Below are 23545 nucleotides of genomic sequence, written 5' to 3' on the forward strand. Positions count from 1 at the left end.
ACGGTGAGGAGAGGCCAAATTCAGCCCAGATTTCCTATCTGCCCCACAGATCTGTTAACATAGTGAAAATGAGAGATTTAGGAAAACACTATACATGCAGTTACATCCTGTACAATATAAAAGGGTGGCTGTTGGAGTTGTTAAATTAGTCACAGCTTCAACTATTTTAAAATCATTTGTGAATTTAAATTGCTTGTATGGGATGATGTATATAGCGGCTCTAGAGACCAAAGCCCTAGAATCAGATGACATCCAGAATGTCATGTTGAAGATCATATCTGCAAACAAGTAGTTTAAATTTTTAAAAACTTCTCTTAACAATTTAAAAATTCAAAAAAACTGAGAAAAGTAATCTCACAAGTAGTGGTTAATTATAGAAGATGAGAGGTGTGGAGGTTTTTTTTGTTTGGGGTGCATAAGCTTAAAATAACATGAAAAGCTTGTCAAAAAGAATATGAGAACAGAGTGGACTTGAAATTTAACATCCTACTGGCATCACTTGTTTATAGAAAAATAAAATGAATCATGTATTTATTTAGAGGATTCACTATGCTTTATTTGGTCACATTTTTATAGGTACAGCATGGTGTTCAAACTTTTCATGTATGGAGAAAAATGAAAAGGCTAGAAAAATGGCCCAGTACAGACAGTTCTATGCTCAACCCAACTTGAACAGAAACTACAGGATTTGGCCTAAACAAGACAGAAAGGGAAGCCCTTATCAGGAAAGCCATTATCTGGGAAGATTAAATAAAGTAAGACTTTGTTTTTAAAGTATTATACAATTCATATCCAATATTTCAACCTTAGCCTTTCAAGTGTTGTCTAACACCAATAATATTGCCACCCTTCCCTCAACCGGTTTTCTTTTTATATTTCTGGCTACTTAAATCCCCCAAGCAAATTCTGGTTTCGCTATTTCTGGATTTAAGTACATTTTCTGCTGCACCCAGGCCACACGCAGGAATGGACACAGCTTTCGCTCTCCGCATAGAAGTTTTCTAGCCCAGGGCAAGTTCTCAGAACGTGACTCCTGCCTCGCTGCCCACCCCTCGCTTCCCCCACTCCCGCCATCATCCCTTCCGCAGCGTCGGCTGCCGAGCCGACACCCACAGATTCTGCATTCCATGGCTTCCCAGCATCCTGCTGCCTCTGCGTGGAGAAAAGGGTGCTGCGAATCCCGGTTTGGATAAAGAACTACACCGAAACCTGCGGGAATATGGCGTTGACCCCATTCTCCCAGCTCAGGGTATAGGTGCTAAGGCCGAGCTATCTCACTGGCCTGCTCACCAGTTTCCCGCACTCAGCACAGATCCTAGCACGGTTTATGCACTTCGTAACTACGCGTTTGCGTTTGTCAACTGACAAACGAGTGATAATCACAAACGAATGACACAAGCGAATCCAAGAGCCAATCAGAGCGCAAGGTTGTGTTGCCAGCATCCCAGTTTCAGGGACAGTCACCACCAGACCCGACCCAACAAAGGGGCGTAACGGGACTTCGGGGCAAACTTCAGGTTCCGCACCCGCTCGCCCGCCAACCCCCTCCGCCAGGCAGCCCGCGCGTCTCCAGGTTCCGCCCCGGCGTCACTGAATGGAGGCGGCGGGGAGAATGCGCGCGGCACAGCCAATCCGGGCGCGCTTCTACGGCCCCTGCCCGCCCCCGACCTTCCAGGGCACAGCAAGACACTGACGCCGCGGGGCAGGCAGCTGCGTGCGCGTCTCCTCCAGGCAGCAAGGGGAACCCGAGGCCGCCAGCGCCCCGACCATGTCCTCTCCGGGGCCGCCGCAGCCCCCCGCCGAGGACCCGCCCTGGCCCGCGCGCCTCCTGCGTGCGCCTCTGGGGCTGTTGCGGATGGACCCGAGTGGGGACGCGCTGCTGTTGTGCGGCCTCGTAGCGGTGCTGGGCTGGAGCTGGCTGCGGCGTCGCCGGGCGCGGGGCATCCCGCCCGGGCCCACGCCCTGGCCCCTGGTGGGCAACTTCGGTCACGTGCTGCTGCCTCCCTTCCTCCGGCGGCGGAGCTGGCTGAGCAGCAGGACCAGGGCCGCAGGGATTGATCCCTCGGTCGTCGGCCCGCAGGTGCTCCTGGCTCACCTAGCCCGTGTGTACGGCAGCATCTTCAGCTTCTTTATCGGCCACTACCTGGTGGTGGTCCTCAGCGACTTCCACAGCGTGCGCGAGGCGCTGGTGCAGCAGGCCGAGGTCTTCAGCGACCGCCCGCGGGTGCCGCTCATCTCCATTGTAACCAAGGAGAAGGGTGAGCGGGAGCGGGGGGCGTGGGGCGTGGGCTGTGGGCTGTGGGTATGCGGATGCAGCGGATGAGTCTCCAGGTGCGCGGGGTCTGCAGTTCCTGTGCCCCTTCCGGCCGCGCGCCCCCAGCCTGCCTCACACCTGCATCCTGAACTAACAGGTGTTGCTGGCTGCGGCGCCTCTCCTTCCTGATGCCTTTAAGATCCCATCAAGTAGTGACGGACGCGTGACTTGTTCATACTCCAAGATCAGAAGTAGAAAAGTCATCCGGAGGTTGCAGGAGAATAATAGGGATAGCGGGAGGACAAGGTGGCAAGCCAGGTTCCATCTTTCCAAAAGTAGTCTTCCCTTCCACCAGCTGTGACCTCGGAGAGAAACTTTGGCCCCCATGTTAGAAAGAGGGAAGGATGTTCTTTTTACCTTGTGAGTTTCAAATGCAAGAATTTAAGATATTTTCCAATAAGATAAAAAGTCCAGAAAACACGGTAGAAGCCTATTACCAAATCTCAGGCGCTGGTTCATAGCCTCTGATTCCTGCGTATGGGAGTCTAAATTGGACATTTTTGCGGGTTGGAAAACGTGTTATCTGCTGCAATAAAATGTCCAATCTAACCTGTCTCTACCGTCCCCCTTTGTCTTATTGGCTGGCTTAGGTCTCTGACTTCTTTTCTGAGTCACTCCTATCCATCAGTCAGGTGTTAAATGCCTTTTCCTCGGGGAAGCCTTTTCTCACAGTCTCTCCAAGTAGGGTAGGCTCCCTTATTAGAACTAGGTCCCTTACCCAAGCACTTTTCCTTCACTGCACTTTTCAAAACTGAAGCTACATAACTTTGTGACCTTGGGCCTGGATGTCAGTCTTCACCACTGTTCTGACATTTAGGAGGACAGAGTCATTACTGCCTGAAACATAGTAGGAGCTCAAGTATCTATTAAATAAATGAATGCTATTTCCTGTCCTTATGAAATGGCAAAGAGAGATCTAGGCTTTTCAGAATCTGATAAAGCCAGAGTTTTGCATCAGGATTTTAAACGAAAAAGACAAATATTGTATGATCCACTTATATGAGGTGCCTCCTAGCATAGTGAAATTCATAGAGACAGAAAGTCTCAGTTTTGCAAGATGAAAAAGTTCTGTGGCTGGACAGTAGCAGTGGTTGCACAACAGTGTGAAAGTACCTTATGCCATTAAGGTGTGCACTTAAAAATGGTTAAGATGGTAAATTTTATATGTATTTCACCACAATTTTTAAAAAAGAAAAGAAAAGCAGGTAGGTTTTCTCCAGGCAGCCATGAGCTCAGAAGAGAATTCTAGGTAGAAGCAGTATTATGAAAGCATGCAGTGGATGAGGTGTGAACTGTGACATTTGTTTTTCAGTGGGGCATTTGAAGTATTATGATCTTTATCTCTACTCATTTAAAATCCTTAGCATAATGTCTTAGAGTTCATCCATGTTGTAGCATGTGTGAAAATTTTCTTTTGAAGACTGAATAATATTCCATCATATGTACAATCATCCCTCCTTATCTGTAGGGGATTCCTTCCAGGACCTCCTGCGAATAACAAAACCCTAGGATGCTCAAGTCCCTGATATAAAATGGTGTAGTATTTGCATATAGCCTATGCATAGGGATCTTGGATACTTTAAATCGTCTCTAGATTATTTATAATACCTACTACAATATAAATGCTTTGTAGATAGTTGTTATACTGTATTGTTTAAGGAATGACAAGAAAAAAAGTCTACACATTCAGTACAGATGCGGTTTTTTGATCTGCGGTTGGTGGAACCCACAGATGTGGAACCCATGAATGTGGAGGGTCGACTGTATATACCACATTTTGTTTACCCATTCATCCATTGATAGACACTTGTGCCTCCGCCTTTGGGCTATTGTGAATAATGCTGCTATGAATAGAAGGGTACAAATATCTGAGTCCCTAGGAGTTGCTTGATCATGTGGTAATTCTAGGTTTAATTTTTTGAAGAATCATCATACCATTTTCCAGTGAGTGCACCAGTTTACATTCACACAGGGGTCCCAATTTCTCCACGTCCTCACCAACACTTTTTTCTTTTTTTTCACACTTGCTTTTAAGATTGGGCTTAAATGTTACCTCTCTGAGAATGTGTACCCTGAGATGCTTCCCTACCCTGCAGAACGAGATTAACTTCTATGATACTATTGTTTCATTTTAAGACCTTCCCAGTCTCTTCTAATCAATCCATAAGTCTTATTGACTCCTACAGTAGATATGTGCTACATCCATCTACTTTTCTCCATCACTACTGCCAGCACCCTCATCCAAGCTACCATCATTTATTTATTTTTCTTTTTTTCTAAAGCTACCATCATTTCTAATCTGATACTTTAGAAGCCTCTTGACTAACCTGCTTGCTTCCACTCCAGATTTGCATCCACAGAGCAGCCAAAAGGATCTCTTACATAAACTATGAATCAAACCCTGTAGCTCTCTGGCTGAAACCAATTGCCTCCCCACTCCATACTTGACCTACTGTGGCCTGAAGGATCTGGCTGCTGCATTTCTCTTTTTCAGTTCTCCTTTCATTTGTACATTTCAACCTGGCCTTCCTACTGTAGACACACTAACCTGATTTCTGCCATGCCTGGGCCTGCCTCAAGGTACAATGTTTGTCTTCTTTGGGCCTGGAATAACTTCTTGCTTGACTGATTGCTTGTCATCCCTCAGGCCAATTGTTACCTTTCAGTGCTATATTGGTCAATGCCCAGTACCACCTCTTATTTTATCTCATTCATATTTTTCTCATTAAACACTGGGAAGTATAGTATTTAGCCTATTACCACCCCCACCTCTCAATGGAATGTGAGTTTCTTTAGGGCAGAGATTTTGTTCCTTTTGTTAACCACTGTATCCCTACTTCTTGGCACAGAATAGAGAACCAAAAGATGAATGAATTTGTGCATACAAGCATCTATTGATGTACGTATCACATTTTATTATAATTTGTTTTGTGTGTCTCTCTCTTCCTCTGGATTTCTTAAGGTAGGAATTAGATTTTCTTCTTTGAGATATTAACAGTATAGTTTCCAATTCTTAAAAAAACAGTTTATCAGAGTGCTTCTTGGTGGCTGTTTGGTTGAGAATCTATAATAAGGTCATTTCTAAGCATTAGTTGGACACTGCTTACTATTAAATCTCTATTTAGAAAAGAGTGGGGAGCCTGGGGGCAATTTGGTGCTTCAGTAGTATCTCAACTCAAGTATTCCCCCAAGAGACAGGGTTTTCTTAGGCAATGCTGCTCTGGTATGTGTTGGGTGAATATGCTGTCAAAGAATTAATGAGAGAAATTTCAGTGGCTGGAGAAGGTGTTGACAAGATAATACAAGGCAAGAACCATGTGGCATAAAGAAAATGCTTGTGGACTTAACTTGGAATAAAGAACAGATCATCTGAATAAGAAAATGTAGCTAGCAGAGGATTTTTTAAATAGGACTTTTTCAAGGGTGAAGAATAAAAAGGGAGGGTGTGAATTTATTTCAAGATGATCATCAGAGGATGAAGGAGCAGATGAGTTGTGAGTGGACTTCCCAGATCAAGAAAGGGACAGCATTATCAGCCTGAAGAAGAAAGGTCACTGTGACTACAGTCAAGATGCTCAGCTCAGCAAGACTTGAGGATAGCTCAAACCATCTTTGGCTACTGTACCCAGTAGCAAAGAAGTAAATGTGATATTGTCCAGAAACAAGATGTGTAGGCCATAAGAGAAAAGAAATTATGTTAGGAATTAGAGGCCGATAACATTATTCAATATTTATTATTTTTTGAAAGAACTTTGCTGCTGAAGTTAATGAGAATAGCAGAGAAGAGTATGTTTCATAAACAGTGATGTGCGAAGAGAGGCTAGAAATAGTTGACTTAATACGTTTGCTGAAAGTTCCAGATGTAGGAAGTTTATTTGTTATGTTTAAATTTTTCAAAATTTCATGATTAGACAAGTTGGTCGTCTTCTTAAGCCCATAAAAACTACAGTAAACTAGGTAGGCCATAAAGATGCTGCGTCCATCATTCTGATTGATTCTTTTCCTAAGCACAAAAAGAAAAGAAAACTACAAAATCAGAGCTAAGTCTACCAGAGGAGTGTTTCACTCTTAAGTGTGCTGCTAAGGTGTCCCCAAAAGTTTATGTATTAGAAACTTAATCCCTAATGCAATAGTGTGGAGAGATAGGAACTTAAAAGATGATTAGGTTATGAGAGCTCTGCCCTCATCAATGGATTAGTGCTGTTATCACCAGAGTGGGTTAGTTATTGTGGGAGTGGGTTTCTGATAAGAAGGATGAGTTTGGCCCCCTTTCTCTCTCTCTCTCTTTCATCCTCTCTTACACTTCTGCCTTCTGCCATGGGATGATGCAGCATGAAGGCGCTTGCCAGATGCCAGTGCTATCCTCTTGGACTTCCCAGCCTTCAGAACTGTAAGAAATAAATCTCTGTTCTTTATAAATTACCCAGCCTGTGGTATTCTGTTATAGCAACACAAAACAGGGTAAGACATGTGATCTGTTTCTTCTAAAAGGTTTGTATACATCACATTTTTATTTTAAAATATTCAAAGTAAAGCTCAAAGAACAGTATAAACTTGATTATCTGCAGCTCAGATCTGCTTCAGATTCATAAATAACACATAGCTTTATTTGGTATGTTCTTCTAAAACTTGCATATGTTGGATACTTAAAGTATCTTTCTCTAACTAGCTTTTGTTATTTAAAAGTGGTATGTTTTAACCATATTATGCAGTATTCCACTAAATAGAATGAATAAAATGGCATCAAATTCTCTATTTCACTGTTGATAAAAATTAGGTAAATTTTACATTTTTTTGCTCTTACCAACTATGCTACCACAAATGTTTGTAGGACACTAGTCATGAAAGTAGAAAAAGAAACACTGATTTGACTTGTAAAACCTGATATGGCTCAGATAATATCACTGGAGACTTGGAGCAAGAGTCAAAGCAAGTTGCAAAGCCATAAAAATAGAAGGTAAAACGAAATTTTGAAGAATTTTAAAAGTATGGGATAGATCAGTCTGATACATACCTCAAAGGACAACAAGATGCAAAATGAAATTAGGAAATGAAGATAAACAGAAAATGAAAGTTCATCTGGGGAATTTGAAAATGAATGAGGGAAACAAGTTAACTGAGTATGCAATAAAATAGGTATTTGAACTGATTTTGAAATAGTTATGCACTCACATTGAGATGGCCTGAATTCTCCCACTAATAGGAATACTTCTATGATCCCATGGAAGAAAAGGGTAAGTGTAATCAGTGTATGACACCCTCTCTGTTCAGTAGATAAAGACGTATATGTGGTCAATGTAGAATTGCTTCATGTTTAATGTATTTTGAGTATTTTTATTATAGTAGTATATGTTACTGGAAAACAAAACAAGGAAAACGAAAAAACGGACTGAAAATCATCTGTGATCAGCATTATTTTGAGATAGTATTGACATTTTCATGTATCACCTTCCAGTCTTTTTTCTACATATACATGTATTTTTAGAAATATATTTGCCTCCTTAAAATGGAATAATTTTCATAATTTTAAAAATTGCTTTTTATCACTTAAAGTATTATGAACATATTTTCATATTATTAAATATCCTCCTTTAAAGTTCTTAGGAGCTGTATAATATCCATTTGTGAGAATGTATCAATGTCAGTTTAGTCCATCCTTTATTTGGTTTGAGTGGATTTTTATGTTTCCACTGCCTAGCACCTGTTCCTTGGACAAGAATACCCGCTTCTTCTGAGGAATTCTTTATTTCTGACCTCAATCCCTTTTGTTGATTGAACAGGAGATGCCATATCTTTACATGAACTTACCTTCTTGGCCACAGTGATAAGTTGAGGGACACACTGACCAAAAGTGGACTGATCAGAATTTCTAACCTTTTTGTAACTGGTTAATCTGTAGGCCAGGCACAGAACTCAATAATTCACAACTACACATCAAACCCTACATAATTTTGGGATAAGAATAGCGTGACATAGTTAGAAACCTCAAGCCACAAAATAAATTTAAGGTATCTCAAGTTGGTATCACCGCAGGACACCCTACTGAAGCATTTGAATCCTTCCCCAGAATTTCTCAGGTTGAATCTAGAAAATAGAGGGCTTTTTCTTTTGGTGGTGAAACTGGGAAAATAGGCATCTCAGGATAGCTCATGTTTCATTGAAAAGCTGGTTTGCAGTTGGAAAGAATGAAGTCAGACAGAGAGGAGGGAAAAATAGATACAGGGAGAAAGAGTTCTGTGACATTTAGTACTCCCTGAGGTGGCAATACCCTTTCCTTCCTGTTGTTTCATTCCATAGCCTAACTGGCCTGTTCGATGAACTAGCTTTAGGGTATATTTTTGTTATTCTGAAGCAAAAGAGTCCTGATTTTTGCTTCCGAGCCATTTCGGTAGACAAAATGTTTCTAAAATACAAATATGGAGTTTAAAAATCGTTAGTAGATGGTAAGATCAAGGACCTAACAAAGGAAAAGTAATGTTTTTTGATAAAGAGGACAAAGCAGAGATGTTATATGTGATATATTAAATAAGGAGAGGGCCAGGCGCGGTGGCTCACGCCTGTTATCCCAGCACTTTGGGAGGCCAAGGCGGGTGGATCACCTGAGGTCAGGAGTTCAAGACCAGCCTGGCCAACATGGTAAAGCCCCATCTCTACTAAAAATACAAAAATTAGCTGGGCTTGGTGGCATGCGCCTATAGTCCCAGCTACTCAGGAGGCTGAGGCAGGAGAATCACTTGAACCCAGAAGGCGGAGGTTGCAGTGAGCTGAGATCGCGCCACTGCACTCCAACCTGGGTGAGAGAGTGCAGCTCCATCTCAAAAAAATAAATAAATAAAAATAAAGAGAGAGGGTAGGTGGGATTGGTATCAAATCCTAAAGCTGGTGTGGAAGACCATATCTATCCAAGAAAAGAGGAGGCCCACCAACACTTGGCCGCTGAATACTCTGCAGCAGAAGACTTGCTCATGGTTAAAGACAGGAGGAATGATTAAACTTTGGTAGCCTAGGAAATAGTTTATGGGCCTTTATTACACAAAAGGAGAGTTCTGGTTTCAGGAGTGGTTAAGACATTTCCACTCCTCCTTTGTCGCAACAATCACATACCATACCAGAGGGATGCTCAACAGAAGCACATACTCTATCTACATTGAAATGAAATGACACATCTACATTTCTGCACCATAACACCTGAAGACACAGTGGCTATAGGATTGGCAAATGACTTAATAGAGTGGAGGATGACTACACCTAAGCATCTACAGAGGGGAATGCCAGTGGAGTATGAGAGGATAGAATGAGAACTACTCCCCTAGTTTACCATGCAGAATCTCAAAAAGGGTTAGAAATTGGAGGTACCAGTGATCATAGGAGACAGAAATGAGCCAGTAGACTGAGAAGAAGGATAGTGTGAAATGCACATAAAATAAGATCAGGTCCTTATCACTGACCCCACCCCTGCAGAAAATAGTAAGTAGATGCTCTGGAGGGCCTTGGCTGGAGAATGGGGGTGGGGAAAAGATACAGCCTGGCAAAATGAAAAGTTGTTTCTAGACAAAGACAGAACTCTTGAAATGCTTCAACTGGGTGAAAGTTTGACAAAGAACACTCAACAACCCTAGCCACCAACAAAAGAAAACAAAGACGTTTGTCTGTCTTGGCCTGGACCTTGGCATAGAAAATGTTTTCCCACCCCCACTCTAAGCAGCAACTATATGCTTGACGCTGCCTTTCCTTTCCTTTTCTTTTCTTCTCTTTTCTTTCTTTTCTTTTCTTTCTTTTTCTTTTTTTTTTTTTTTTTGACAGAGTCTCACTGTGTCACCCAGGCTGGAGTTCATTGGCATGATACCGGCTTACTGCAGCCTTGACCTCCCAGGCTCAAGTGATCCTCTCACCTCAGCCTCCCGAGTAGCTGGAACTACAGGCTTGAGCCACCACACCCAGCTAATTAAATTTTTTTTTATTTTGTAAAGACAGGGTCTCACTGTGTTACCAAGGTGGTCTGGAACTCCTAGGTTCAAGCGATCCTCCTACCTTGGCCTCCCAACCTGCTAGGATTACAGGCATGAGGCACCATGCCTGGCAGATTTTGCTGTTTTAATGCAAAAACAGCCACAGAACATATGTAAACAAATTCATGTCACTCATGAACTGGCTGTGTTCCAGTTAAACTTTATTTATAGATCATGAAATTTGAATTTCTTTTTTGCCCCTTGATTTTACACTAAAGGAAAGATTTAAATTTCGTATGATTCTCACATATCACAAAATAATCTTTTGATTTTTTTTCAACCATTTATTAATGTAAAAACTAGTCTTGGCTCTCTGGCTGTACAAGGGCGGCAGGCTGGATTTGGCCTTTGGGCTGTAGTTTGCCAACCGCTTAACTAGACTTTAAGTAAGCATGTTAAAAATGTAAGAGTGAACATTCACCCTGTTTGTCTCAACAGGAAGATGAGAAGGAAGGGGGAAAAGAATGAGCAAAGCAGATAAACAAATCTCAAAATAGTATGTTAGAAATTAGTAATTAGAATAAATGTAAGAGGACTAAACTTACTGGCTAAAGGACAGCTTGCCAGAATGGATATTTTTTATATCCAATTATATGTTGTTTTAAGAGACATAATCTATCTTCCCCAAGAAAGAGACATTCCCCCAACATAAGGGTACAGAAAAGTTCAAAATGAAAAGGTGTTACAATACTAAGAAAATACTTTAAAAAGAAAAGCCGGTTCTTTTTTGACAAAAGGTACTCTAAATGATACTTTATTGTTAAGAAAAAGAGGGCATTCATGATAAATGGATCCATTTTTTAAAAATTTTAAAAACAGGAAGATAGAATTCTAAGCTTGAATGTACCTAACAATGTCATCTAATATATATTTAACAGCATATATATAAATATAAATCTGTATAGCTACATTGATATTTATCTACCTTTAGCAAAAACTTACAGAACTGTAAAGAGAAACTGATAAATCCACCATTATAGCAAAATAGCTTAATATAAGTATTTGGTTGAGAGATCAAATAGTTAAAAATTTGTTAAGGATACAGAAAATTTGGCTTTGACCGTTATCAAGCTTTCTCTATTGGACATAGAGAGAGGACATATTCCTCAAAATTACTTGGACATTCTTCTCAACTTTATTTAGAAATTTCATTGGCCACATACTAGGGTAAAAAAGCAAGCAAATGTCAAATATCAGCATAAGATAAACCAGGTAAGGTAGCAAAGAACACTTAAAATAGAAATTTTTTTGTTTTTGTTTTTGTTTTTGTTTTTTTTACTTAAAACCAAATAATGAAAATACATGGAAACAAGACTGGTGGACTGCAGCTAGAGTAGTACCCAGACAGAGGCAAATGTAGAGCTTTAAATTATTTATTAAGATAGAGGTCTGACGATTAATGAGTCAGATTGCCAACGTTATAAATAAACCTAAAGGAAAAGAGAAACATGTTCCAATTTTAGACAAATTCTTTCAGAGACAAAGACTACACCCTGGCTTGCTTTAGGAGGCCAGTATATTCAAGACACATACAGCATGAGAAAGGAAACTTATAAGCCATTGTCATTCGTGAATATACTATTTTTTAAAAACTTACATTAGGAAACAAAATCCAGCAATTTTTTAAAGAAACTTAAAAACAAGCAAGTTTAGATTCATTCTTAGATTACAAGTTCAATCATCATAAAGAAGGCAGTTTTCAAATTAATGTAGAAATTAAGTGTATCTGCATGAGAATGGAGACGTAGAAGCTACAAAGTGGGCATCCAAGCCAGGTTCTGCCAGCAGAAATTCTGCCTCTCCTGGGGTCTTGGTGGCCACATCCAGAGACAAACAGGCTCAGGGTGGGGATGGGGTCTGAGGGTGAACCCAAGCCCTCCCAGGAGACAACTTAGCTGCCATACACCACCTATTAGGCTCCTCCACCCACTGCCTGCACCTCAGCAAACACCTCCTATGCTCCGTGGATCCCCCAGACCTCTGTCTTTAAAAAAAAAAAAAAAAAAGAAAGAGAAAAAAAGAAATTAATTGCAGTTCCAACCAAATCCCTAAATAAGTTTGAGAAATTGATTTTGAAGTTTTTGAAACAGTTTTTAAAAAGAACGAGGTTTTGTAGGGAAGAGGGGACTTCCCTATTCGATATAAAAATAAAGTCTATTTATATCTTATTATAAGGTAACAGTAGTTAAGACAATGTGCTTTGAGCACAGTAATAAATACATAGACCAATATAACCAACTAGAAAGCCTGTCAACTGGCCCACCCCTATAAAGGAAATGTTTGTCAGGGACAGCATTACAGATTGGTGGTTTGGTGAGGTGGAGTGAGGACCCTTTGACAAATCATACTTGAACAATAGGTTGTCTACATACGGAAAAAATGTTTGGATTCCTACCTCACAATAGGTAGGAATACCTAACACAAATATCAATTCCAGGTAGATTACAGAAACTTAAATGTGAAAATTTAAAATTTTTACAAGAAAATAGAGAATGTGTTTATGAACCCATGGTAGGAGGAGATTTCTAAAATAAGATATGCAGCACAAATCAAAGGATTGATAAATACAACTATATTTAAAACTTCTGCTTAACAAATACCACTTAGAAAGTAAAAAAATCACATGATAAAAGATCTGCTATGCATTTCAAATATATAAGAAAAAATTGCACAGTAGATAAATGCAAATTACAGAATAGGAAATCTGGCCAATAACTATATAAAAAGCTGCTCTGACCCACTGGTAACAATCAGAGAAATGCAAATAAAAATCACATGAGATACGTTCCAGGCTTCTGTTGACAAAACTAAAAACATTGACAAGTATCAAGTGAGGGCAACTATTCTGAACAAATGAGAACATTTAAACACTTCTATGAATACACTTTCAGAGTACTCTCCACTTCAGAGAGTAATCCGCAATATCTAGTCATACTGAATATGTACATATCTTATGACTCATCAGTCAGTCCAGTCTTAGCAATGTCTTTAAAATTCTGAGGAAGTCCAATGGTAGAATAAATAATCACGCGTAATCTTTAGAAATTCGCCTCCCATGCATCCTTTCTCAGAAGCTACTAGAGGATGTGCTTCAGCAAAATGAGGGAGTAAAACAAAGAGGAAGAAATATAATTCAGGAAATGGGTTCTGATACAGAAGAGTCTAAGAAAATTCCCAAATAATGACTAATAGAAGTCATAGCACCTGAACCAAAGGCCTACAGAGCAACCACTGCAGATTTGAGCAGACATTTGGAAGATTCCAACAAGGAAAGTGGAACTGATAAATTGTCTGATACGTTTGACTGCGTGGATGTTTACATTGAAAGACATTTTGTAGGGATATGAGAAAATTTAACCACAGAGCAGGGTCTTTATTTCATTTGCAGCTGTATCTACTGCACCCCCATGCCTGGCACATAGTAAGAATTCAGAAGTAATGTGGGAAGGAAGAAGAGCTAGCCAAAATGATAGAGTATACCATGGAAAATAGGATGAAATAGGTGACAGAAAACAAGGAATATTTGAGAACAATCTGATATATCTGGGAGCAATTTTGTGGGGTTTGATGGTGGGATGTATAAGTGAAAATCAAATAGGATGTAGTTGTGGATGACCTTAACATGTTCATATGTTTTAAAATCAGGGCTGCTGCCAATAACACATTTTAGATTACCTGCCAGTTATCAGATTCCAAATTTTGATGTCCAATAGTTCTAATCTAGTTGGGCTGTTCATTTAGTCAGCTAATACTTAACAACCTCTCCTATGTACCAAGCACTATGCCAGAAGCTGGATTTTAATGGTGAGCACTATGAGATATGGTCTCTGCCCTCATTTTAATCTGTTGCTATAGTTATCCTTCAGTTCAGAATGTTTAGAACATAGGTGTTTAGAATATGGGGATATATAGCCTGAAATATTTATTGTCTTTTTTTCTTTGTTTAGAGGCAGGGTCTTTCTCTGTCACCCAGGCTGGAGTGCAGTGGCATGATCATAGTGGACTGCAGCCTCCAACCCCTGGGCTCATGTGATTCTCTGACCTTAGCCTCTTCAGTACCTGGGGCTTACAGATGCATGCCACCATACCTGGCGAATTTTTTTTTTTTTAGAGATGGGGTCTTGTTCTGTTGCCCAAGCTGGTCTTGAACTCCTGGATTCAAGCAGTCCTCCCACCTCAGCTTCCCAAATCTCTGGGATTATAGGCAAGAGCCACTGTACCTGTCCACCTGAGAAATTTTCTAAGCCTGGATTCACTCTTATGAAATGTAATACTTTGAAATGCACACTAACTTTGGAAAAGGAAACTCATTGCTTTTCATTTCACCAGGAGTTACTATCTATAATAATAAGCTTTAGAGCAAATTCTCCTAATTTAATTAGATATGATTTTTGTTATTAGAAACACATACTATCTTGATAACTAAATTTTGCCAATCATTTTTCTTGACTAGTGGTCTTTATCTATATATGAGGAGTTTTCCATAAGTGACTTGAAAAATACAGAATGCACTCCATGGTAGGTCTGTTTAGTGTTATCAGGAATGCTGTTTCTCATCTTCCTTTCTTGGTGTCCCTTTGCAGGGGTTGTGTTTGCACATTATGGTCCCATCTGGAGACAACAAAGGAAGTTCTCTCATTCAACTCTTCGTCATTTTGGGTTGGGAAAACTTAGCTTGGAGCCCAAGATTATTGAGGAGTTCAAATATGTGAAAACAGAAATGCAAAAGCATGGAGAAGACCCCTTCTGCCCTTTCTCCATCATCAGCAATGCCGTCTCTAACATCATTTGCTCCTTGTGCTTTGGCCAGCGCTTTGATTACACCAATAGTGAGTTCAAGAAAATGCTTGGTTTTATGTCACGAGGGCTAGAAATCTGTCTGAACAGTCAAGTACTCATGGTCAACATATGCCCTTGGCTTTATTACCTTCCCTTTGGACCATTTAAGGAATTAAGACAAATTGAAAAGGATATAACCAGTTTCCTTAAAAAAATCATCAAAGACCATCAAGAGTCTCTGGATAGAGAGAACCCTCAGGACTTCATAGACATGTACCTTCTCCACATGGAAGAGGAGAGGAAAAATAATAGTAACAGCAGTTTTGATGAAGAATACCTATTTTATATCATTGGGGATCTGTTCATTGCTGGGACTGATACCACAACTAACTCTTTGCTTTGGTGCCTGCTGTATATGTCACTGAACCCCGATGTACAAGGTAATTAATAGGTGTTTCCTTTGTTCATGGCAAAACCAGGTAATTTAAATCAGGATTAGCAACCTCAGTGATCTGGTGGCTCCTAACACTGAGCAGTGTCTTCAGGCTGGCAAACAAATACTTGCAACTCACAGGGAGTTGGTAAGATGTTAACAGTGAAACCCAAGTTTCTAGATAGTAGCACTGAGGTCATAACTTGCTTACCCCTGCTTAAATCTCTATGGGTTTGATTCTGTGTGAAATATATGATCGTGAAAGACCTTTAGAGAAGAACATTCTAGAGCTGAAGGGAATCATAATGCTGATCTGAACATATCTTGTTTTTTTGAAATTGGAGAACAAAGGCTCAGAGAAGTTGTGTGACTTTCACAAGGTCACACAGCTAGTTCTACCACCTCATTCCCAATAGATACTGAAAGTCCATGGCAGTTCAGAGTAGAAGAATACAGGGAGGATGGTGTATTATTAGTTTCTGTTGCTGTTATAACAAATTACCACAAACTGAGTGGCTTAAAACAACACAAGTTTCTTAAGAGTTCTATACATTGTAAGTCTCATATATGTCTCATTGGGCTGAAAATCAGGACGTTGACAGGGCTGCATTCCTTTCTGGAGGGTCTAAAGAAGAATCAATTTCCTTGCTGTTTTTGGCTTCCACAGCTCATGGCTTCCTCCTTCTGTCATTGAAGGCAGCAGTGTTGCATCTCTCTGACCATTCGTTCATAGTCACATCTTTCTCTGACTCTGAACTCAACTGGGAAAGGTTATCTGACTTAAAAACCCATGTTCTTAGATTGGGCACACCCAAGTGACCCAGGATAATCTTCCCATCTCTATGTCTTTAATTACATCAGTTTAGTCCCTTTTGCCATGTAAGGTATTATGTTTACAGACTCCAGGGCATTGGGGTGTGTACATGTATGGGCCCTTATTCTGCCTACTATAGATGTGATTATACCTACCTGTATTAGTTAATTATTGCTGGGTAGCAAACTACCCCAAAATTTGCTAGCTTTACAAAAACCACCACCATGTATTATCTCCCAGTTTCTGAGGGTCAAGAATCCAGGAATGACTTCCAGTTTAGGGTTTCTCATGAAGTTAGAGTTAAGATGTTGGCTGGGTCTGCAGACTTGACTGAGACTAAAGAATCCAGGTCCAGGGTGGCTATCCATATGACTGTTGGCCAAGTTCCTTACCACTCTGACCCTTCCATAAAGCTGCTTCACTTCCCCAAAACTGAGCAACCTGAGAGAGAGAGAGAGTGGCAAAGATGAGGAGCCACAGTGTCTTTTATAATCTGATCTCAGAAGTGACATGTCCTCACTTCACCCTTAGTCTCTTGGTCACATAGACCAACTTGGTACAGAGTAGGAGGGGACTGCACAAGGATATAAACCACAAGAACAGGGAATATTGGGGGCCACCTTAGGCTATCACATGTTGTCTCAGTCTACTTAGAGAGTCAATCCCATGTTCATATGAGAGTATGACTTAGGATGCTCCTGAATCCAGAGTGCTTTCTCTTTGGCCCCTCTGTATGTTACTATCCTACTTCTAAGTCACAGGGTAGCACAGGTACCCTGGGGCTAGCTGTCTCTACTTGAAATGTCTGACAAATGCTTCACCTTTACTGAGGCAGAGTCAGGCCTGAACTGCTAACTGACCAGTTAGGTATTAGCGGTGATGGAAAGTATGCAGAGGAGGGCAGGTTCAACTCTCTCCCACGCTTATCTTCTGGTTTATTCTTCCCTTTTTACATAGAGAAGGTTCATGAAGAAATTGAAAGGGTCATTGGTGCCAACCGAGCTCCTTCCCTCACGGACAAGGCCCAGATGCCCTACACAGAAGCCACCATCATGGAAGTGCAGAGGCTAACTGTGGTGGTTCCGCTTGCCATTCCTCATATGACCTCAGGGAACACAGGCAAGTCCAGGGTCTTCCTCTTTGAATGCCCGTGAGGGAAGCAGGGCCCTCTAATCCAGGGTAGTTGAGGTGAGGGGTGTGGTGACTGTTGTCTAGCTTGATCCTTCTAAAGATTTAGTATTGTGTCCTAGATAATAAAATGTCTAGGGAATGTTCAGCCCTCTGCTGTGCATCACTGGTTGTACTAGAATTCTACCACTGCTTAGTTTTACTAGTAGCTCTATAGCCTTCAGAACATGCACACTTATACTGGCAAAACAAATAATGTCGAAATTTAAATTGGCTATGTTGGCAGAAAAAGCTCCAGAATTGACAAAGGCAACTCTCCCTCCTTTTCATGGAGGTCAGAAGAGCTAATCTAAATGTGGATTAAGGATTTTGCCTGAAAATTACCTTACTTCAACTTTTAAAATTCTGCAGCTGAAGCATAAATATTAAATAATTAGAAGGCTGGGCATGGTGGCCAACACCTGTAATCCCAGAATTTTGGGAGGCCGAGGTAGGCGGATCACTTGAGGTCATGAGTTCGAGACCAGCCTGGACAAGATGATGAAACCCCATCCCTACCAAAAATACAGAAATTAGCCAGGCATGGTGGTGCACAACTGTAGTCCCAGCTACTCAGGAGGCTGAGGCAGGAGAATCGCTTGGACCTGGGAGGTTGCAGTGAGCTGAGATTGTGCCATTACACTCTAGCCCGGGTGACAGAGCAAGACTCTGTCTCAAAAAAAAAAAAAAAAAAAAAAAAGGTCAGGCGCAGTGGCTCACACCTGTAATTCCAGCACTTTGGGAGGCTCAGGAGGGTGGATCACTTGAGGCCAGGAGTTGAAAACAAGCCTAGCCAACATGGCAAAAACCCATTTCTACTAAAAATACAAAAATTAACGGGGCGTGGTGGCACACTCCTGTAGTCCCAGCTACTCAGGAGCTGAGGCAGGAGACGAATCACTTGAACCCGGAGGCAGAGGTTGCGGTGAGCCAAGGTCATGCCACTGCACTTCTGCACTTCAGCCTGGGCGACAGAGTGAGACAGCCTGTCTCAAAAAAAAAAAAAGAATAGAAAAGCCCATCTTATTCTAAAGTCACCTGTTTCAGCCTCTCACCTACAGTGAAATATGTCTATTTGGTCATGTCCAGACTCTCTTTAAACATCCCTATTAACAAGGAATTTACCTCTGGGGTCAGCCCATAGTGTAATGGGCTTGATTTAGTTTTAAGACAGTTATAGCATGCCATTGCTTATAAATGACATTGGATCACTTAACAGGTTTTTTTTTTTTTTTTTGGTACAAGTTAGATAGACCGTGTTTATAGTATCTTTTGGGCATTGTTTAAAGTGCATATTGACTTGTCAGCTAGTAAAAGCCAGGGTTGGCTTCCCTGTGTATCTCTTTATCTTAGTTTACCTCCTCACTACATTGTTGTACATAAATGACCCTGTAAACTAAGTTTTATACATATTGGGAATTTTAATTTTTAGGGAAAGTTTACTTGAAATGCCCTATTGTTTTTGTTTTAGTGTTTTATCTTCATTGTAATGTTTTTATGGTTTTATGTATTAATTCAGCATTCATTGCAACATTGCCTGCTCCCTGTCTCAGGTGGGCCCTGGGATGGTGCAGGGAGAGGGATGCCAGTTGACAAGATCATATCCCTGCCCTCAAGTACCTCACAGTTTGGTCTCAGCCAATTAAAGTGCTAGGTATATAACTACATTTTTTTTTTTCCAGATAATGATGTTTAGGGAGAACTACTAGTAAAAGCATACTGAATAACACCCATATGTTGTCTTTTGTTTTAGTGCTCCAAGGGTATACCATTCCTAAAGGCACATTGATCTTACCCAACCTGTGGTCAGTACATAGAGACCCAGCCATTTGGGAGAAACCGGAGGATTTCTACCCTAATCGATTTCTGGATGACCAAGGACAACTAATTAAAAAAGAAACCTTTATTCCTTTTGGGATAGGTCAGTTACACTTTTTTAAACTGTGTAATTTTTAAAAGAAGTAGAACTAAAATAATATTTTATTATTTCATGTTGTTTTAAAAATGTTTATTTCTTGGCAAGTTAATGTAAGAGAAGGGATCAATAATTTAGATAAGGCATCTCCTCTATGTTCACTTCAGATTTTAATAAAGCAGTTGGTTTTAAATCTCTAAATTTGATTAGAAATTTTACTTTCAGGGCTGATCAGGTAATTTTGGGGGGTCCCAGAGAGCTACTGAAGTTAAGAGCAATTTTTGATCTGGTCTGGTGGGTGAGAGGATGGGTTCTCTAATCTCAACAGTTCCTCTTTTAGGTTCCTAGATTAGGAACATAGGATTCTTTCTGTGGAAAAAGGGAGGCTCTAGGGATGCTTAATCTGAATTTTTTTTGCCTTAATCTTCCAGGTAAAAGTGAAGGAAAGAGGCAAGTAGGCACAGAAGAGACAGGGTAGCTGCCACATTGGATCCGTCTCTAGTTCCTGTCTAGAATGAGGATAGGTCTTTATGAGTAGGAGTTAAAATGTGTATTTGATATGTAAAAATTCTGATCAGCATATGCTGTGGGAGGCTATGTAGTATAAATGGCAATTTGATTTAAAAACTCCATCTGCATTTAGAATACTCAATTTAGATATTTCCTATAAATTTGTACTTTTTGAAACAGGAGAAGGAATGGTGTTATAATCCTTCATTTTTTTCTGATCTCATTTTTAGGGAAGCGGGTGTGTATGGGAGAACAACTGGCAAAGATGGAATTATTCCTAATGTTTGTGAGCCTAATGCAGAGTTTCGCATTTGCTTTACCTAAGGATTCTAAGAAGCCCCTCCTGACTGGAAGATTTGGTCTAACTTTAGCCCCACATCCATTTAATATAACTATTTCAAGGAGATGAAGAGCATCTCCAAGAAGAGATGGTAAAAAGATATATAAATCTTTCTAAGCAGATTCTTTCTACTGCAAGGGACAGTGAATCCAGCAACTCAGTGGATCCAGGTTGGGCTCAGAGAGATCAGAAGGAGGGTAAAGCATACTGGGAGCTTTCATCTTGGAGGATTCCTCAGCAGGATGCTTCAGCCATTTTAGTCATGCAGGTCTGTGATTTGGGGAATAGAAACCAAAGTACCTAGGAAACAGGAGATCTGGATTTTACTTGCAGTGGCTTCCACCAATGGGCCGATCTTCTCATTTCTCAGTGCCTCAGACATCCCATATGTAAAATGAGAGTAATAAAACTTGGCTTCTCTCTACCTCTCAGCACTAATGATGGTCAAATGCCTTACATCTTTTCTGGTATCTCTAAAATGCTGTTAAGCTCTGGAGAAGATATTCAGGAGAAGATCTATCAGCTGGCTTTTAAAGACCTGTGACAACATGAAAGTGGTGTTCAGCCTGTAATGCTTTGTCAGAGATGGGTGTGGATTTAGGTTATAATGGGGGAGAACTTTTCTCAGCACAGATTCTATGCCAGCTTCTTTGGGCTTGTTCTGTTATTATCTTTTTGTTTATGATTTTAGTTTTTACTTTTTGTAGATGTGGGATGAAGTGGGCTCTGTCATGTATATTGAGGAAAAAAGAAATTATAATTTTAAAAAATCCCTTGTAGGATTATTGTATAAATTTATATGTCTACCTTCTATTTCAACTACAGGAGCAGTAAGCCTTGCTAAAGAAGTAGCTTCATGGCAGAATTCCTTTCTACTGAGTTATTTGCAAAGATGCAGCTCGGCCTTTTTACTTAAGGCCTGAATGGTGAGCTTGGGGATTTTGATGCTGGGACTCATCAGGAAAGGATTCTGCTTTCAAACTATACTGAACATTCCTGTCCTAGCCTCCCTGCCACCAGGCCCAATGTATCTGATCCTTGAATACACTCTCAAAGAATTCACTCTCTTTTTATTAAGAGAACTAAATTGCTTCTAAATGTAGAAGGTTCCTCTGGAAGAGCAGTTTTCAGCAGGGGTGGTAACCCCTTCAGCAGGAGTTTGGAAATGTGTGGGTTTGTTTCTTGGTTATCATAATGATGGGGGTGCTACTGGCCTTCTGCTGCCATGGGACCAGGAAGCTAAATGTCAAGGTAGTCCTATACAGTGAAGAATTGTCCTGCTCAAGATGCCAGGATTTCCCCCAGTGAGAACATGCTCCAAAGAATGACCACCCCTTTCTTTTATTCTCCCACAGTGCTCCATGTACAGAAGCAAGCATAGTAGTAATATGAGCAACCATATTCCTGAACCTTTCCTCATGCTGGCTCTACACTTAATCCTTTACTTGTATATTTCTGTAATTCTTACAGAAATTCTATTAAGAGGGTGGCATACTGTAGTGGATGACGCTGAGGCTTAGAGAAGGTAAGGCACAAAGTTAAAAAGTAACATCACTGGGTTTCAAACCTACTGGTCTCTGTGACTAAAGAACACTTTCAGAATCACTTCTTGATTCTGCCACCACTTGATCCCATAACAGGCTACCCCTTGGCCTCATGCTGGAGTTGTGTGTGTCCGTCTCCATCCCAGGCTGAGCTCCTTGAGGTCAGGATGTCATGCTGTTTGCCTCCCTCACAGTGCCTTGGTCTTAGTGGATGCCCAGTCATCTTGTGAAGGACTTTTAAGAAGTGTACTTAAGAGAAAAATCCTACCTTATTTGAATAATTACAAGTCATATTTTTGTTGTTTAAAGGTGATAAATCAGTGTATGTTATTTGTTAATGTCCATTAAAGCCAGTTTTTAAAAAATCACCGGACTTTTGTGTTTATCATTTCAAACAACCATTTTAAACAAACTTAGAATGATGCCTTAGCTGTTTATATCTAACAGAATGTAAGCTCCCACCACCTGAAGACTGGGCCATATCCAGGGACCTCTCATTCACTTTCCTAAAGGAGAGAAGCAGCTACTGCTGTTCCTACTGATAGAGAAGAGGGCGAGAAAAGATCCAGAATGGTTGTTACTTCGGGAATTAAACGAAAGATGAAACCCTGAACTTAAACACTTCTGTCTGACTGGCCTCCTGTGACTGATCATCCTTCTTTGCTCTGTTTTCCAGATAAATGGAGATACCAGATCTCCCCAGCCTCTGACTTCATCTGCCGTTAGCCATACTCTGTGTAGTTAGATCTCAGTCTGGGAATGGCATTCCAGGGCAATTGTGAACATGAGGCTAGATTTTCCTTTGATTTAGCACATGCCTAGGCAAACTTTTGCAAGCTCAAAAAATGAAAATAATATCTGCTTAATCAAAACAATCAGAGGAAGAAGAAAAGATATTTTAAAATAATTGACTGATTTTTGACTCTACATTCTTTATCTACCATACTGCTCTTTTCCTTTTTAAAAATATTATTAAGCACTTTCAATATAGATAAATGAAATACAGGCTAATTTTTAGGTGTCTTAAGAATTTTTGCTTTTTGAAAAAGAAAAGCTAATAGCCTAACTGCAGAGGAACTGAGTGGATGGGGCGGCTGCTGTATAGATTTTTAGATGAGATGATACAGTGTGGATTACAATGCACCTTGGGCAGGACAGTTTGTTCTTGATATGGAATTCATATGCTTTTGAATCGTACTAATAACTCAGCATTAACAAGTGTATTACTCCTTAAATTCTACAGGCATTTTCAATATTCCTAACCAAAGAGTTTATAGCTTACTTGAGAAGAAGTCTGTTCTTGGAGAGATGTTGAAATTAGATGTTTATTAAACTTTAAAATATAATGCCTTAAGCTATAGCACTTTAAAAAATCTTTACATATAAATTGCTAAAAGGACTGTTAATGCTTTTCTCAGACATATTGACATTTTACAATTTTGCACATCATGGTTTATTTGAAATGAAAAACTGTACTTTGTTTTATAAGTCTACCTAATATCTCATTTTTGGTTCTCATCTTTAGCACAGTTTTGATGCTTTTATTAAACTATTTTAACTGAGAAAGTGTCATGTCTGGGTTTTTTTTTGTTGTGTTTTAATTGCTATACAAAATTTTGTTTTCCAGATGTCAAGTTAATGAAAAAAGAAAATAGGCCTCCAAAGACAGATGTTCACAATAGAATGTAAGCATGGTCCTTAGAAACAAGGGTAATTCTTT

At 40.2% G+C, this 23545-nt stretch overlaps 1 protein-coding gene and 1 long non-coding RNA gene across 8 annotated transcripts in view; one reads left to right on the forward strand and one right to left on the reverse strand.

The window, feature by feature from the left end:
- The window catches only part of LOC123573606 (uncharacterized), a 78369-nt gene that overhangs the window by 19273 nt on the left and 35551 nt on the right, over positions 1–23545 (reverse strand). The gene's annotated exons all lie outside the window — the stretch shown is intronic.
- CYP2U1 (cytochrome P450 family 2 subfamily U member 1) lies at positions 1713–23391 on the forward strand. Of its 7 annotated transcripts, none has more exons than XR_012434999.1 (7): positions 1713–2258; positions 6646–6704; positions 14907–15542; positions 17307–17468; positions 19270–19437; positions 20172–20549; positions 21107–23391. XR_012434999.1 is itself a non-coding variant. In XM_074040266.1 (7 exons), the coding sequence occupies exons 2-6, from the start codon at positions 6647–6649 to the stop codon at positions 20348–20350; spliced, it is 1203 nt and encodes a 400-aa protein (XP_073896367.1). In that variant the 5' UTR covers positions 1713–2258; position 6646; the 3' UTR covers positions 20351–20372; positions 21107–23391. The 7 variants fall into 7 exon arrangements, 5 of the variants coding, with proteins under 5 accessions (XP_073896367.1, XP_073896366.1, XP_005555686.2 ...); XM_074040266.1 differs by having other exon boundaries at positions 20172–20372; XR_006698261.2 differs by lacking the exon at positions 6646–6704.

This window comes from Macaca fascicularis, chromosome 5 (assembly GCF_037993035.2).
Source record: "Macaca fascicularis isolate 582-1 chromosome 5, T2T-MFA8v1.1".
In the NCBI taxonomy this organism is placed as follows: Eukaryota; Metazoa; Chordata; class Mammalia; order Primates; family Cercopithecidae; genus Macaca; species Macaca fascicularis.

Coding starts and splice junctions, on each gene's coding strand:
- CYP2U1 (XM_045392724.2), top strand. CDS start 1,769: ATGTCCTCTCCGGGGCCGCCGCAGCCCCCCGCCGAGGACCCGCCCTGG. Junction 15,543..17,306: donor ACTGAACCCCGATGTACAAG/GTAATTAATAGG, acceptor CTTTTTACATAG/AGAAGGTTCATGAAGAAATT. Junction 19,438..20,171: donor CTTTATTCCTTTTGGGATAG/GTCAGTTACACT, acceptor TCTCATTTTTAG/GGAAGCGGGTGTGTATGGGA.